The 18,721-nt window shown below is 39.0% G+C and overlaps 1 protein-coding gene across 4 annotated transcripts in view; it reads left to right on the top strand.

The window, feature by feature from the left end:
* The window catches only part of rtkn (rhotekin), an 89,677-nt gene that overhangs the window by 56,389 nt on the left and 14,567 nt on the right, over window positions 1–18,721 (top strand). For all 4 annotated transcript variants that reach the window (XM_017695538.2, XM_017695539.2, XM_017695541.2 and 1 more), the window contains exons 2-4: window positions 14,659–14,858; window positions 15,923–15,984; window positions 18,631–18,684. In XM_017695538.2, the coding sequence (XP_017551027.1) occupies window positions 14,659–14,858; window positions 15,923–15,984; window positions 18,631–18,684 (316 nt within the window). The remainder of the gene's footprint in view (window positions 1–14,658; window positions 14,859–15,922; window positions 15,985–18,630; window positions 18,685–18,721) is intronic.

Here is an 18,721-nt window from a genome sequence, read left to right as displayed (position 1 = left end):
GTCTGATTTATGGCTCGTGTTCAGGTCCTATATACAGTGCACAACTGAAAGAAAAAGTCCTAGGACTGAATGTACCTTCATTAACATAAAAAAATATACATTGTGGCTTTCACAACTATGTTTTGTGAAAACTAAAATCAAAACCTTTTACGGTTTCTCATATTTACTCAATCACTGATGAATCTGCAGTGATTAGTTGACAGTGTACATCGATTACCAGAACGTGTTTGTTTCTTAGCCCACAAAATGTTTCTTTCTGGTGAGGTTAAGGTTTCTGTGGGTTGAGTTATTGTTGGGAATAGTGAGACAGTATAGTGGATAAAACAATTAGTAGGTTGAAGATTTTCCACAAGTGAGTGTTAGCACTGGAGTAGCTTTTGGTGCTCCGTAAAAGTGGTGCTTCACATCAATAACACTGTGTTTATTTGAATGTTGGTTTGGCTACTTCACAGTACTGTATTGCTTCTGCAATCAGACTGAAGTGAGATGAACAAAGCCTGAACATCTTTAGATAAAACCATTTTCTTTTGGAGGAATAATTTGCTGTCATATCACAATACTTGGCTTATCACAAATCTTTATATATCACAATACAATCATATAGTCAACAAAGTGTTAAATAACAATAGCGTATAATGGGGCCTTCCACCATTTAGTTTTCATGGTGATGATTCTTATTTTAAGTTTTCCTACTTGTCTCTAGAACAGTAAGTAAAGGAGTTTGATGGACACACATGCAGTCTTTTTTTAAACCACGTATTGGCGTTTGGTCTTTAAAACTAAACTAAAATCCAGAGTTTGGTTTGGGTCACATTACACGTGATGTAAAAACTGCATTTCTTTTTTTTCTTCTTTCTTTTGTCTCATTGAAAGAGTGCGCTGCTCTGTTTTCAGTCAGCAATGTTCAGTGCCACTTCTGACATTTGTGAACTTTGTGAAGGACTGTATAAAGCGCAGTTCATTGCATTACTTGTTGTATAACTTGTGAGGACATGTCAAGTTGTTAGCTGCTCTCTTGATAAAAACTTGATGCTTATGGTAAATTTGCTTGCTGTTTAGTATTTTGTTCTGCTTGATGTTGCTTACATACCTGTTACGTTTTTTACTTTCTTTTACAGCAAGTTTAATAGCTTTAGTTAGATTTTCATTTGTAGCATAATGTGGCAATACCATGCAGACTTAATTCTGTATTTGGTAGTCTTATTGGATGTCACTTTTTTATAGATGTGGGGCATGGCCCACTTCAGAGGAAGTTCAATTGATTGGCTCCTCTGCAGTCCTCAGTCAGTAGAGCGCGTCATGATCTCCTGCTGGTCCCTCAAGGTCGCTGCTCCCACTTTCCACCAGGCCTCTATACTTAGAGCGGCTGGAGGCGCTTAGCCGCCAATTAGGCCGCCTGAGCTGATTAGAGTGCATCTCCCCACCCAGCCTCAAGCAGCGCAAAAGCCTGGGATTAACCAGCACCAGGGAATACAGATCAGCCATTGTGTTTTAGTGAAGCAGTCAAACGACTTGGTTCTGTTACACTGCAAAAAAATTACCTTTTGGCAAGTAAAAGCATTGTAAATGTAGACAATATATCTAATTGTTCTCATCATGTGGTGATGTAAGACTGTTATAAGATTATTTATCTTATTTCTAGATGTTTTACTTATATGCTTAATTATATTCAGCTTAGACCATTGTGTATGTTCTGATGTGTTTATTTTATGTAAGTAAACACATCTATACTAACATAACAAACATAATCCACTTAAAGCAGTCTCTTAGTAACACTTTAGATATACATTACTACATTTTATCATGCCTTTTCTTGCCAAGATAGCATTTTTGCTGCGTATTCAAGCACTTAAGACTGCTGGGGATAGTCGCCCTCCCCTCTTCACCTCCAAAGCTCTGTCATGACCTGATGGTAGACAGGTGTGCTGTAGTGGAGCTGAGGTGAACGTGTTGTGTTTGGGTGTGGAGAGGAGATTAGTTGAGTTTTGGCACTCGTCATTGTGGGGGTGGATGAACAAACTCAAGGGGAAGTATATATGTGCATGTCTGTGTGAAGATCATGGATATTCCACATAAGATCTGGCTTGTACTAACATAAACAGAAGACTTGCTATGTGCAGCCATGTAGAAATCTCAATACTGCTTTAAGCATTGACTGAATTCTATTAGTGGGACTGGTCTCCCACAATTAAACAAATCACTGTAATCCCAGGCTTATGTTGCCAGTTCTAAGGGTTTGACTGCGCTTTTCATGTTGCAAGCTTAGGAGAAAAGCTGGATAATCAGTTGATCTAGCCTTGATAATTGTGTAATATTGCTGGATAAATGCCGTTATCGATGTCTCCTCATCACATTAATGCATCAGATTAATCCATCAGGGAATGGCTAAATGTTACATGTTAATCTCAGGGACTGTAATACCTTGTGTAGACAGAGCATTTTAAAGGGCTCATAAAGGTACCATTCACCGCTTAAGTCCATATGGTCTCGATATGGAAATTAAACCAGCAATATTCTTCAAATAAAAAAGTGTGAAAAAAGTAATACATCATCATTTTGTATTTTATGGTGTGCACCACTTACTAAACAGATCACCTAGTCACCATGTCGTTCTGAGACCTCCCCCTTGACTGTGATTGGTCCTGATCACCACAGCATTTCTTCTGAGACTTCCCAAATCACTGCAGCCTTTGTTTTGAGATCTCCTCCCTGACTGATTGGTACTAATCACCACAGTGTATGTTCTAAGCTATGAAAACAGCCTGTCTGGTCAGAGTCATAGTTTTGTTTTGCCACTGAATTACCATATGAATTATGAATATAATTAATATATATGAATAATCTTTAAAAAAAACAGCAAAAAGGTCTGTGTGCATTGCACTTAAATTAAAGTGTCTTTAAGTGTGGCTGTTCATAGTGCTAATGTCATTTTCATTATGAAGTGGGGTCACCTTATTTTTGAAACCCAAGAGAGAGGAGAAAATAGTCCATCTGAGAATGATAAAAAAAAATGAGGATCAGAAGTTCTGGGGTCTTTGTCCTCATTTAGAACCTCTGCCTCAATATGTAAATGTTTGCAGGCTTTGGATTTTGGGCCGAGTGTTGTTTGGTGGTTTAGCTTGTGTCAGCTGAAATGGCAGCTACATGTGGTACATCACAATCATGTATTTCTAGTTATAGCAGGATTGCTTGGAAAAAGAGAACTCTGTGAGGGCATTGACTATTCTATATCACATGTATCACAGTCTGACCAATCTATAGATAATTGGATTATCAAATTCATGGAGCTGTCTCTTACTAGATTATGTGGAAAGAGGTGTTCACTCTTATGTTTTGTCATTTTACAATTGCCATAGTGTTCAAATACAGTTGTTACATAACCCTAATCTTGTCCACATTATGCAGCCCTATAGTCCAATCCATTTCATATACATTTCTCTCAACCTTTCACTTTATCTGTCCCATTGGAATGAAGGGTATGTACACTGTTAGCAAAAATACTGAATATTGATGAGTGCCAAGCACTGGCAATTCATGACTGATAAAAATGAAATAAATGTATAATATAAACATTGTACTGCAAGTAATGCAAGTCAGTTTTGTTAGATGTCAAACAAAGATCAAAGACTCAGGCTCTGACAGCATTTTACAGGCTTTTAATACTCATAATTCATGGATAACAGTTCATGCCCGTAGGCAAATTTATGTTATCCTTTACTCTTAACTTGTAATTAGTGTTAAATAAATTGTTTGAATAATATATTAATTAATATATGAGTTTCATTCCAAAATGCTGTATGTCCTTTTATAACAATTTTGGATATAACAAGTTTCTGAAAACAATAGCAGCTGATATATAATAGCTGATATAATAGCTGATAATATAGGTGGTAATAATCACAGAGTTTGTGATTATTTAAAGCCCACTTCCTGCAACATGTATCATGGAAAAAGACCGTTCTTGAAAGGTATACATAATGCATTTTGGAACAAAACAACATAACAAACAAAGTCAGTTTGATATTTTAGATTAGTTAAGGTTTATGTCAAGGGATGAGCAAGTGGTAGAGCTTGACATTTGAGTTTAACCCAGTAGGACCAGACTGTTCACTTTCAGATATCATTTCTCATGCATTTGTCAGACTCGGTTCTGGTTTGATTTCCACGTCCCATCTCACATCTTAAACAGATTTTGGCTTGCATTTGTTGTTTCTCCTATTCTGATCGTTGCACATTCCAGTTGTACAACCCTAATAATAACCAGGGTTCTTATTTTCCTTATAATTTTGTGTTTTAGAATTTGTGCTTTAGTTGTATATAGTTTTGTCACAGACAACACACACTGCCTCTCCCTAAACATAGTTTTGGGCATTCCTGCTCTAGCAAATCATTATGTAGCAAGTTTTCTTGTCATTAGACTGTAGTGACTTTAAATCAAATATAAATACGCACAATCTGTGCACACAGTCTTTGTTTCCTAGTTTTTGGTCACACTGAAACAAACTGTTCTTTTACAAAAGGCACCACCTTTTCAGTCTTCCACTGCCTTCAGCCAGCTGTGCTGAGAGCCTTCACGCCCTTGTGGGGAGAACAGCTGGCTGCAGAGCCAAAGTTACACACTACGTATTGCAGATAACACACACGCACTCATCTCAAATGGCCTATTGTGCTCTAATAATGAGTGCTATGTGCTGCTGCGGTCCTAAATGGAATGCCATTTTAGCCTACGTAATGCTAGCTAAACGAATGAACATGCAACGGTTTGACTTCTGTTGAAGCCCTTGGCTGTATGCAGAGGTATATTAACGGCCAGTATTGTATTTTTGCCCAGTTTTTTTTTTTTTTTTTTTTTTTTTGGATTTGGGTGGTGTTATAACTTGTTGGCTACAGTGTTGGTGTTACACAAGAACACTGTCCAAAGCAGCTCGGTCATATAATACACCCAATGCGGAAAAAAAAGGGCCTATGATTTTACCCTCAAACAATGCCTGTTTTTATTCTGGTAGTCATAGAAACTGGACACTGATGAGTATTTGTTTGACTCAAATGCAGACTTTGTTACAGCTTCATGCATGTAGGAAAGGGGGCATGGTAAAAGATGGCAGTGTTTTCTTTTAATAGGGGATTCGATCTCCAGTGTACGATACACTTTGTTTCATATTTCTTTTGTTTAACCATATCTTATCTGACTTGTTGTCGGGAGAACATTCAGTGCATTTGTCCTCTGTACTCTGTATTTTGTTTAAATCTGCCCTCAGAGCTATACATGCATGTCCATGTTGATCGTAATGTATGGCTGCCCTGAATATTTGAGAAGTACAGTAATTGAAATATTCAAAAACAGAAAATCTATTTGAATATCCAACAGGTTTACTGCAGTTCCTAGCTTTCCACACTGAATTCAATGATTGTGATTTGGCACAGCTTTCAAGTGACAGTACCGTTTAATATCCAGGTGCAGTGCAAATATCTTGCTACTTAGCATGTTCTGAGTGTTTTTATTACAGAGAATAAATGAGCATACAGGCTAGCTCGTTGTCCAGAGCTGTGGGAAATAATTCAGATTGCATTGGGTGTTAAAGCTGACAGGATTGAGTTTAGTGTGTGCTCCAGTATAAAACACTTTTGAACAACCTTATTCACTCCTTTTTGTCACTGATGAGCTAGAAGTTAAAAAGACTGTTTTCTCAGGCCTTGCTGTTCAAAGAGCCAGCCACCTGATCAATGTAGCAGAAATGGTTAGGATTTCTGGTTTAGCATTTTAACTTAATTTGCTATGAAAATAATACTTGTTTTTGTTGCCTTCTTTGTTGGATGCCCTGTGATTTCTAAATGAGCATGAGCTTACATTTCAAACATAATTCACATCGCTGAAATAAGGTCTTATTATCGACATTTCACCAAAGTAATAATAAAAGTGAAGTGAATTATATTCCTTTTCATTCATTTTCTTCAGCTTGTAATGAAAACAGAATAAAACATCAACTGTCCTGTTCTTTACTTATCAAAATAAATTGAGATTGAGTTTTGATATCTGTGTAGAATTTAGAGATCTGGTGCAAATAAGTCAAAACTTGGTGAAGAACATGTCTTCCGAGGATGTGAGTAAATTATCTACTGTTGTCATTGATTTTGCGATTGAGACCTAGACATTGAATTGGATCTTCTTTTTGAAGTTTCACATGTCACATTAATATGTAATGATGTATGATGTGGTCTGAAAAACTTAGCCGTGGGAACATCTAACATCCCTCATTCTGAGCCTGCAAGGGCAAGAGAAAGAGCTTTGGGATCGGGCGGAAAGAGTGGGGGCAGTGGGTGCATAACTGTGGTAGACTAATTGGAGGACGGCTATCCTCGGTCAGTGAAAGCCAGCATGTTTGGGTGTGGTCAGGAATTCTGGCTTTTCCTCTGTGTTTTGCTTATGGGTGTCACTGGCTACATTTTTTTGCACTATGATAGGAATTATGTGCTGTGTGGGCATACTCTTCTAGAAGACTGGCAGCTGCAGTCTCTTGGCACAGTTGGAGCCAATATTGTTAATTAAACGCCTGAAGTCATTGTGCTGGAGCTAGGTCATAAACCCTGATTACCTGTCTTTTGGAAAGTGCTAATGTGATTGTCTTGCATGAGTATAAGCATGCCTGTGGTCAGCACTGTCCAGTACCTCTTAGTCTCAGTCCAGTTGGCACAGATATATGTTCAGGCTAGCCAACCTTCCCCCCATTTCCTCCATTATGTGGTTAGAGCCAGTGCTCTAGACTTCACTTTCCCTCTTTTCCTCCTCCTGTCTTTCTTCTCATTTGCTTTCATTCCTTCTTTTAGCCTCTATTGTCTTGGCCACAGTTGCCACTGTCAATCACAGCAGCACCACGGCAGCAGCTAGGACTTTTAAAGGCAGGAAGTGACCTCACAGTGCTTGCAAAAGCTAGCCACCAAGCAAAAGCTAACTTAGCACATGTAAATGATTGGTCAAGCATGCTCATCTTTCCCTGTTGTCCGTTCCTTCGTCTGTTTGTTCAGCCAGTTGTGCCAGCATTCCATGGATGCATATACAGCTGTAACATAAATATGATCCTTACCTCCTTTAAGAAATGGCCAAATAAATGCTGGATTATGTTTTTAGAGAGTAATGGACAAAGCAGAGTAGTCTACAACTCCACCTACATATGAAGAGTTAATTTAATTAATTTTGCCCTGCTCTCGCTTTTGTTTTGTTTAGTTCTGCTTCAGTGGTGTAGCAGGCTGGGAGTCTTGGAATAAGGGATGTCAATCAACAGTGCTCATTAGAATTTTAGGGGCATGCCAAGACTATTCTGATTGGTCTGATCAGTGGATTTTATGCAATGTTTTTTGTTCAGTTTTTGCCAAAACCATTTTAGTTCTCTGTTCAAACTTTTTAATGTTTTGTTGGCATTACCATAGAGTCAGTTGTTTCCCTGTATTTAGTTAATGTATAGAAAACCTGTTGGCTCAAAACAGATTTATAATAGAAAGCAAGGGGCAGGTGGAGAAGTGGTTTCTGAATGGAGAAATTATGGTCCGTGGTAATTGACCATATGTTGCAAATACAGAACATAGAGATTTGGCTGAAAAAAACTCTTAACTGCTCCTTTAATAGGCTCTCAAATGTAGTGAGAACAAAAGTATTTTTATTTAAATATGCCTTTAGAAAGGTTTCAGGTCAGCAGGAATTGTTGACATAGCGTAACACTTATGAAAATACATATACAATAAATCTTGGCAAATAGTCACTTATGAAAAATGATGCATAGTCACAAATGACAAATGGCACATCATTGCTTTTAATTGCCTACATACATCAGCTAAACTACTCCCATCAGTCTGTCACATGACCTGCCTTTCTTAGCTCTGATGGGTCCCTCTCTGTGAGGCTGTGACTGGGAATGGCATGTGGCATGAACAAGGAGTCAAAGTTCAAGTCTTATACCCAGCGGGAGACCTCGAGCAGGCGAGGCATGACAACACAAATAAACGATTTAAGGGCATCTGTCTGAGAGACCTCCTCCCCAGGAGACTTTACTCCAGACAGTAATACTGAACGCACAGGGCCTATTAAATACTCATCACTTTTAGTGGACACACATTGGATGATAACAGTAGATAATGACATTTTATTGAAATTGGCTAAATACCAGACATGTCAGCCAGTTTTATTTAGAATGTACATTGTGGTTTACGTTACTTGAGATGGCTTAATGGTGTCTGTTCTTTTAGACAGTTAAAAAAAAAAAAATGCACACACACACATACAGTGACCCAAAATGGATGTGAAGTGTAGCCTTTAGTCTCTTTGACTTTTCTCCAAGTGCTTACCCATTGTCATACTCTCTTTCTCCTTTTCATTCTTTGCCCTTTTCATTCCAAGACAGTCTCTCATTAAGTATTTGAGGCATTTTCAGAGGGGAAGACTTCAAAAGCAAATTGTATTCTCCAAAGACCACAGTCACTTCCCATGACTCACTGTGCTTCCTGCCGGAAAAAAGCATTTTTGATACAATCTGGTAGTGGTCGAGTTACCACATTGTTTCTACAAATTCTCTAGAAATTGCTGTGATGATAGACAGAGAACTAATTAGCACATTTTGAGGATATTAGCCAGTAGTTAAGACTGAAAGAGGTGGCACCAGACAATTATAGCCAATTAGGAAGATAGTAATGACTTTTAAGCTCTTATAGTGAATTGAAAAAACAGCTTGCTGGAAAGTACATAGCCTCAAGGCTTTTACTGACTGCATTATTGGTTTTGTCTGCAGTGATGAGTTTGCTAGTCCTGGACAGCCCTTGTAATTTTAGATTTGGTTTCCTTCATCCTTTTGAAACAGATTTTAGGCCCTTTTAGAAGATGGGCAAATGACTGTTTTAAATGATCTCTGTACTCCAGTCATAGTCCTTAAGTGGCTAGTGGCCAGTGTGCTGTTTTTTCTCGGTTTCTCTCTTGATGCAAGGTGAAGACTTCATCTGTCTCAATTATTCCCATCTGGGTTCGTTTTCAGTGCTCATGCTTCATTACGTGGGAACAGAAGAGTGGCTTTGTCGTCCTCCTCCTCCCTCTCTCTGCCTCACTCACTCTTTCACACCCTGCATTACCAGCCTGCCACTCATTCACTTGTTCTCTCTCCCTCTCTCCGCCTGGAAAACACACGCACTTTCGGCTTGGCATGCTGCCCCACTCTGGCACCTGGCTTGAGGGAGGGGTGTGGGTGTGTGTGTGCGTGTAGGCTTTTGTACAGTGTTTGCCTTCCATTCAAGCATATTCATACCACAAACATGTTCATGCCAACAAATGTTTATTACAGTTTCTGTTGTTCTGAGAGACTTGCATTTGTTTTTTCAAAGAAATCTGAAGGAATATTTTCCCAAACTCAAATTCTATTAAGGATACACCAATACCACTTTTCCCTTCCAATATGGTTAACTGATCCTTGAGTAATAGCTTAAATCTCCAAGCATCAGACTCTACTGAAGTTAAGTAAATATTACAGTCATTTACACTAACAGTAGCAGCAGCTGACCCATGGATTTCTCAGTATGATTGAAGCAAATGGCCATGAGACCAAGCCACTGTGTTGCGTCAGGCAACTGACAGATGGACACCCCCTGCAGGCAGGACTAGTGGATACACAATACCTGACTAGTTAGCTGCTATACTAAAGGCTAAACCAAGGCTAAAGACTGATTATGAGTGATTATGGCCAACAGTTCCTTTCTATTATAAGACCCTGGACTAACATTAACTCTGTAAGACTTGAGACTGTAACGGACCACATGCCAGGAGATTACTCAAAGAAGTGAAATGAAAATAATAGGAAAAATTCCAACCTTTTCCATTAAATATTGGCATTGTAGATTTTGCATTTTTACTGCTTTCAGTCATCCAGACCACTGATATGTTAAGTTCTGTCTACTGTGATGCATGTCACTCAACAGCATGTTCATCAGAAATTGTGTTTTGTGTAAATTGTGTAAATTGTAGTTTGTGGACTTGGTCATAGGTATCTATTTCTCCATCATTGACATGATACTGCATTTTGGTGTCAGTATCGACGCCAATACCGATACAGTGTTGGTACAACACTATCTTGCATGTTTGTTAGTGAGTGAGTCCTCTTTTTTATTTTATTTTAATTTCCTTTGACTAACCTCTTTCATTTTCAAATATTTCTCAGAAATATCTCCTGAAAAATGACTAACTTGGTTGGTTTAACTGACAGTTAAATAAATGAAGGGTGGTCTCTGAGTTTTGTACAGTACAGTACCATGCAGTGCCATACTGTTTGTATCTCTGTGGGAACAGTTGCTAAGAGTCTTGAGTGTATAATTTCCATCCAAATAGATTCCATTTGCATTTACATTACTTCACCTAATGCACGGGGGCATTGATGCAAATCACATTCCCTCAGAACAAAGCATTTAGTCTTCAAGCTCATCGTCTGTTCTTAGATCTGATTTTCCAAAAGGCCTACTGATGTTTTTTTGAAAAGATGTCAGCCTGCATTCGAGCATTTTTTGCGCATGGGAATGTTTACGGGAGGATATCGCAGAGCTTGTCTGTGTGCAAGCGGATCAAATGGTGGCATGGAAAGTCATTATTACTGAAGCAGAGCCGAGCTTCGTACTGTTTTTTGGGAAAGCCCCAGAGCAGCCTGGTAATTTCACTGCTATAAATACTGGGAGGCCTTTGGCTGGCTCAGAAGAGAGCTACTGTTCTGCCTGAGTCATGTGATGCTCCAAGTCCAGTGCTCACATGCTCACTCTTTTTTTTAATTTATTGCATGCTTTTTTTTCTTTGTTTTATTTCTTTCCATCCACCCCCCCCCCCTCTCTATCCCTTTGGCTGTCTTAGCATTCCTCTTTTTCAACTCCTCAGACACCAGAAGGTTTTCATATCCTCACTGTCAAAATTAAACATTGTGTTTCTGAAATGATAAAAACTTAAGTGTAATATACACTATCTGTCCATGTGTAGCCATGCGCTCCTTCTCCTACTTTACGGTGCCTCCATTCCTGATTCAGACATTCAACTGCACACAAGTAGTGCATATAATCTCCATAGAAAAGCACTGCGAATAGAATGGGACACTTTGGAGCAGCCACACATGAGCCTATGGTCACCATGCCCAATGCAGAGTATCTGCAAGAGAGATATAAATATGCTGTGGAGCAGTGGAACTGCATTTTCTGAAATGGTGGTGCTCCAGCAAATACCTTTGGGATAAGTTTGAGTTCAATGTCAGTTCTAGAGATGTAACAATACAACTTATTGCAGTGTATCGGATTGTACTGAATCATTGTATTGTGTGACTAGCTTGTCTAGCTTGTGGCTATCAAAGTGTATCAGAGCAAGGCACCTCTGTATTTCCAGTGGAATTATGAGTTGTGTGAATTGTTACATCCCTAATCAGTACCTCACCCCACTCATTTTATTGTGGCTGAATGCAGTAAAATCTGCTCTAGTTGGTGGCCAAACTGGTTTTGCCATCTTTGCCAGGCTCTTTGATATTACCCAAGCCTGATTTGCAACCAGTGAAACAGAATACATGACAAGTTCCTCATGCTTTTATATTGTTTTCTTTAACAGGACCCTGCATAGCAATAATGACTTTTAATGTGTCATAATTTTACCATCAGACCTTTTTTATGTCTTCATAGTCTACTGAACAGGACTTGAAAAGCTGACTGCAAATCACTGACATTCATGTTTTGATCTACTTGTCCTTGGAAGCCAGTTGAAAAGAGAGAGAAGTAATTATTCAAATGGAGTGTCTGTGCATGTGGGAGCTCATGTGTTGAGCAGTTGTGTTCTCTTAATTGGAACCCTCTCTTCATCTTAATGAGCTCCTCAAACTGCTGTCTGATAGAGGGTTTACTGAACGTCACCATAGCAACACAAGTAATTGGGATTCTTAAGTGGTCAAACTGGTTGCAGTGGTGTGGACTGTGTAATTGTAAAAGAGCGTAAAGACGTACAAACAAGCAGGACATCAAAACACCGCATAGCGTTTATCATGAAGAGGAGCTAGAAATGGGGCCTCAAGGTCAGAGGTGTACATCTGCTTTGTCTCCACTGCTGTTCCTGGTCATTCCATTCTTTCTGTCCATTCCTCTCTTCTTTCCCCTCTCTTTCTCCCTTGTTGCTGCAAATGTGAATACTCAGCGTGCATTTTTCAGTTCTGCTGACTGTACTGGACTCTCTGCATTGCAGTAATTTCAGTGCCACTTCGCTTTGGCTAATCTCTCGCAACAGAAAGCCATTAGTCACCTTTTTCTCTTTCTTGTCTTTCTGTTTCTCTCCTCTTTCCTTGCTTGTTTTTCCACAGTTTCTTCATGCCACATCACCGTTTCCCTTAGGGGTTGGAGGTATAGCGGTATAAAAGTAAATATTTATATGGATTTTGCTGTATTTTGGCCAGTGTTATGTTGGCACCCTGTCAGCAGTAGCATTAGTAGTATAAGTAACAGCTGTAGCAGTAGTAGTGTCAATGACAGAAGTAGTAGTAGTAGTAGTAGTAGTAGTAGTAGTAGTAGTAGTAGTAGTAGTAGTAGTAGTAGTAGTATCGGTATTAGCAATAACAGTAGTAGTAGTATTGGTATTAGCAATAACAGTAGTAGTAGTAGTAGTAGTAGTAGTAGTAGTAGTAGTAGTAGTAGTAGTAGTAGTAGTAGTATCGGTATTAGCAATAACAGTAGTAGTAGTAGTAGTAGTAGTAGTAGTAGTATCGGTATTAGCAATAACAGTAGTAGTAGTAGTAGTATCGGTATTAGCAATAACAGTAGTAGTAGTAGTAGTATCGGTATTAGCAATAACAGTAGTAGTAGTAGTAGTATCGGTATTAGCAATAACAGTAGTAGTAGTAGTAGTAGTAATATCAGTATTAGCAGCAGTAGTAGTAGTAGTAGTAGTAGTAGTAGTAGTAGTAGTAGTAGTAGTAGTAGTAGTAGTAGTAGTAGTAGTAGTAGTAGTAGTAGTAGTAGTAGTAGTAGTGGTGGTGGTGGTATTAGCAATAACAGTAGTAGTAGCAGTAGCAGTATAAGCAATAAGAATAGTAGTAATAGTGATATTAGCAATAATAATCAGTCATAGTACAGTAGCAATATTAGTAGCACTGTTTGCAGCTGTAGTAGTAGTAGTAGTAGTAGCAGCAGCAGCAGCAGCAGCAGCTGTGGTAGTATTTTTATAAACTACTACACTGCCCACTCATTGCCAGCCTTCTGGACCTGTTTAACCACCATGAAGATTTCTGCTGTACAATGCTGTTCAAACCTCACCTGCATGAACTGTCCTTTCTGATAATGCTACTGCTGCTGCTGCACAGACTCAAACTATTTAATTATTTCTATTGCTTGACCTGTTTATCCCCCATATCTGCATTTAAATATTTCATACTAAAGTTGTTGGCTATCCGGTGTTGACCAGAAGAGGATGAATTCCACTTTGGTTCCTCTCAAGGTTTCTTCTCAAGGTTTTTTGCCGCTGTTGCTGTTATTGATGCTTATGGGGGCTTGGACCTGGATTGTTCTGTGAAGCTGCTTTGTAAACACATAAAAAGCGTTATATAAAAAAACTTTGTTGCCTTGATGTACAATTGTTTAGTTTAATCATCTCATTCTTTAGAAAATGGAAGATATTTTGATGTAAAAAATCGACTCCACCCTTACTTTCCCGCTCTTACCCTAATTAAGCCACAAGTAATTAATTCCTTGCTGTAACATCCACAGTTTAGTTTTGACTGAAGCACCATCTCCACTGCACTTAAAATCCTCCTAGGCCCCTGGGAAAACACAAGGGTACAGGGTGTGGTTCCCTGTTTTGACAGTTCCACAGTGGGAGAACATGAATGATTCAGCATGTTCATGTCTGCCTTGCAGGGGGTGACCTAAAGGTACCAGAGCTGGCTGAGTTTTTCTGTGCCATTGATACTTCACCCTTGCGTGACTGAACTGAGATGCTCAGTGTTGGGACTTTGCCTATTATGGAGCAGGCAGTCATGCAGTCTTGTCTTTGGGCTGTTTTCACAGTCAGTAAAGAAGTAGAGTCACGTTTTTATAGGAGGGGGGGGATGTGTTTGCATCTTTAGGACTGTAAATGCTTTTACATGCGAGTGGCTGTTTAGAGAGTCTCTATAGTCTTGTCTAATCTTATGTGATGTAGGCTTCTTGGCAACTAGACTTTTTCAATAGACATTTCTTCATGTGTAAAATAACTGCTGGAGTCGATGCAGTGTCATAAGTCTAGCTTGAAGTGTCATAAGTCTAGCTTATTGAAATACTCAATAATATTGGAGCTGCTTTAATATTAGCTGAAAGATTTAAATTCCACGTCTGGATCAGTTTAACAGGAGCATTGGGAAGGTTATGTTTAGATGATGTGCATTGATTAGCATATTCTTGGTGCTTCTAGGATTCTTTATTTTATGAATACTTACATTCCTTCATTTCCTAAACTACAGGCTTATTGATTCACTTATCTTAACATTCTATTCAGTAACTACTATTAATGATTCCATATGTTACATGATACTAATATGTGAATAAAAAATGAATTTTTTTAACCTCTAAAACTTGCTAATTGAGTTCCCTTTAACTTTGTTGTAATGTAATAAAACCAACATCCCCCTCTGCTTTTCTATTTTCCAGGACAGTGACATTCAAAAGAAGATTGACTATGAGATCCGAATGCGTGAGGGCGCCTGCAAGCTCCTGGCTGCTTGCTCTCAGAGAGACCAGGCTCTGGAGGCCTCAAAGAGCCTACTCACGTGCAACTCCCGCATCATGGCCTACATGTCCGAGCTCCAACGCATGAAAGAAGCACAGGTCATGCAGCGGGTGGCACGCAGGTATAAGCTCCGATTTAATTCTGTTTAGTACAGTGGCTAATTTGGGGAAGATGAATTCAGTTCATATAGAACTGAGCAGTATGGAGTATAATTATTGTAATAAATATTTTAGCACAGTACCTCAATAACAATGAACAGAACATAAAGGGAAAAGGAAAAATCATTAATTACTGGTTTATTCACTCAGCTAACAAATGATAATAGTTACACAGTAAGTAAAGTGGAAAAAAAATGTAAAAAAAAAAAAAAAACTTGGTCTGATTTTCCACTAACTTTCCAAGCTAAGGCATTTGTCATTTGCAATGTTTTTAAAGATCAGTTACCAATGAAGCAGTTGGAAAACTATTAAAGGGTGTTATATAAAAAATAAATAAAGTTGAATGCAATGTTGATACTGGTGTTAACAATCCAGCTTCAACAAAGTCATGAACTGTAGTGTAAATGGCCAGGCTTTTCACAAGGTTTAAAGCTTTATTAGTGAGTTCAGTACAACTACTATTTGTTTACAAGTGAGGAAACAAACATTACTCATTCCTAGAAAACAAGCAGTTTCCTAAAATGGTAACAGATGAAGCAGAGGTGACTGAGGAACTCCAAAGCACATGACATGCACTAGCCAAAGTTAGAAAATTGCCTAGAGGTCAGTTACAGTTCACTTGCTGACTCATTGACTGTTGTCACAGTCTTGGCTTAATCCAAACAAGGCAAGACTAACCAGAAATACGTTGTGCCATTGTGTATTTCTGGCTAATTGTGATTACAGTCAACCTTCACGTTACCAATATTTCAGAGTTGTATGATATGCAAATGAGCTTCTGACCAATCACTAAATGTTTTATTTATTATTATAAGCGTTCACAATATATTGCAAGGCATATCACAAGATAAAGCAATATAATCACAATGTGGCATTTTGTTTGTATTGAGGAGACCCTCTCTAACTATTAAACTCTGTGACCAGTCACATAAGGTACACATGACACAGTGCCCTTCTCTGGAAAGAGTTTAAACATCATTAAACGTGTGGTGTGTCGTCGGTGTACCATAGTGATTTTATGTTTCAGGTCCTCAGATGCAGGCCCAATGGATGATCGATCTCCATGTAAAGGCAAAGTTGCAATTTCAGGTAAGTTTGCAGGCTTAACTTTTCAGTAACCGCTTCTAAACACTGAAGTTATTTAGTTCCCTTGTTCACACCTGGCATTAACAGTGTATTGGATGATCTGACAGTGGGTGACAGTGTTAAGTAGAAGTGTGAACAAGGTCCTGTGTGTCTTTTGATCACTAAACCTCACTTTGGAGGTGGTCCGGGATGCATATGACCACATAGGCTTATATTTGTAGTGTAAATACCAAAATAGTCTCCGTACATCCCTGGCAACAGTAAAGGACTGCCTAATAAACTGCATTATCACAGCAGAGATGAAAGGAACTGAAGGCTTTTTCTCCAATTTGTTTACAAGTTGTGTTGAACTGGGCTTTGGTTAATTTTTTGTAACTCAACTTGAGCATGGTCTGGTAAGGTATACTGGTCAGTGACTTAATCTGAATCTTAATCAATCAAGTGCATGTACATGTAAAACCAAAAATTACCCTGCTAATCACATCTTATCACCTCACTTTTATGTTTACCTGTTGCTTCTCTACTGTATCAACGCAAATGTTGGCAAAAGCAGCAGCAGTAATATTTATTTGCATCTCCTAGTAACTAGATGCAAGTTCTTTGAGTTTGGTTCAGTTCACCAACAGCTTAAGTTGTATATCGTGTGATCCCAAGTCATTTAATATATGATCCACAATATTTACATGGCCCAAAAATGCAGAGAAACCTGTCAGATGTGTGAGATGTTAGGACTTCAAAGGTTGTGTGGTGTATGCAATCCTTTATCAGTCCATACAGTCTTTGTTACATCCACAGCCTTAACCCTAGCCCATTTTAACCAACAAGGATTTGCAGGACTTCTCTGTTTGATAATAAATGTAGCAAGAGCAAGACAAAGACGTAGTAAATATTCACGGCATCCTTCCTCCAGTCACAAAATACAATCAGAAATGGTCACGGGAGATGCTTTCGAGACCCATGGTGTGAAAGGTTTTGCATCTTGCTGTCTTGCTGATCAGATCACTTGAGATGGATGATAATAATAGCAGGTATGAACAGGACCACTGTTATAAAACAACTTTCAGCTTCTATATAGACCACTTTCACTACTTAGCTTAGGTGACGGTGGTGTCTTTATATGTGTGTGTGTGTGTGTGTGTGTGTGTGTGTGTGTTTCCTGATGCCTCATTGAGGTCTTTTTTGTTAAGAGACTACCCTGCTGGTTTATTTGTTAGCTGTGCAGTCTGGTGGGCTTTTATGAGCTCACCACCCACTCTTTTACAGTCTGTTTCTCCCCTCCACACCCTGTAATATTCACTCCTTTTTTCCTCATACTGGCCAAAGCCATGACAACCTGTAGCTTCTGGCTGTTATCCACTGTCTGTCTGCATGACTGCATGATGTGTGTGTGTGTGTGTGTGTGTGTGTGTGTGTGTGTGTGTGTGTGTGTGTGTGTGTGTGTGTGTGTGTGTGTGTGTGTGTGTGTGTGTGTTTGTTTGGTGGGGGGGGATTGGGGTGTGGACAAAGCCTTCCCGACTTTGTTGGAAAACTAGAGGGAAAAACAAGGCTAACTTAGAGGCCCAACAACATATCCTTGACATTGTAAAATGCTTTTTATGAAAACTACAAGTTTCATTGTATTAAAAAAAAGCAGAACTTATTTTTTATATTGTTTGAGGTTGAGGTTGTTTAGGTTGGGGTTAGGTTTAGCAGTTAGGTAGTTTAGTAATGAAACGTATTACATATAGCTACTTAAACACACACACACATACATATACACACATAGATTATGTTCACAAAATACACCTGGTTCAAATTATTATTACATATAGCTACTTAAACACACACACGGGAACACGCTTCTGCACGTTTAAATATTTTGAAATTTAAATGTCATTGAAATATTTTCCCCAGGCTGACCTCTGGTGTGAAGGGCATAATTATAAAGTTATTATGAGTTTCTATAACGTGTATGTGTGTGGGCAGTTCAGCACTTTTTACCCTGCTGCCTTGCTGAATAAAGTTATTCTCTTATCTATGCATAAGTGTGGCAAAATTAAATACCACGCTAGCATGCTTGCTGTTTCTTATACTGTTCAAACATACACAGACATGTTGACTGCGCACAGATCTCATAGTTGCTCATACACTGCAGTCATTATCCCCTTAATTGTCTCCTAATGGACCTTCATCTATTAATTTTTATTAACTAGCATTGCAGTTCTGGTCTAATTAGCCAGAGTATGACTGATTGATGCTGGCTCAGGCTGGAATAGATTAGGTATGATAAATGCAGTCTTAATGCAGTGAGTGGTCCAGTGGGGTGATACAGTATTGAGAGCACGGCCTTCACGGTTATTTCTCCTACACCCACAGCCTGGCTGTGACTGCCTGCTGCCTCCAGATAAGAGTGTGAGTGTTTGTGTGTGTGAAATAGGGAGAGTGACAGATACTAATCGTGATTGACATTGCAGAGACAGCCAGCTCCAGCATCTGTGGCGACGAATAGCTGTGTGTGTGTGTGTGTGTGTGTGTGTGTGTGTGTGTGTGTGTGTGTGTGTGTGTGTGTGTGTGTGTGTGTAGTCATGCATGAGACAGGGCACGTGTGTTTGACTGTGTGTGTTATGACCTTGTCTGATTTCTCACTCTGGATGTGTGTTTCTATCACAGACCTTCGAATCCCTCTGATGTGGAAAGACACAGAATACTTCAAAAACAAAGGAGGTAAGAGCAAAGAGACTCCAATTAAATGTGAACAAGT

Source organism: Pygocentrus nattereri, chromosome 20, assembly GCF_015220715.1.
Source record: "Pygocentrus nattereri isolate fPygNat1 chromosome 20, fPygNat1.pri, whole genome shotgun sequence".
NCBI classification, from domain to species: domain Eukaryota; kingdom Metazoa; phylum Chordata; class Actinopteri; order Characiformes; family Serrasalmidae; genus Pygocentrus; species Pygocentrus nattereri.
The sequence above is the reverse complement of the archived record's forward strand: the minus strand, read 5'-3'. Positions and strand labels throughout refer to the sequence as shown.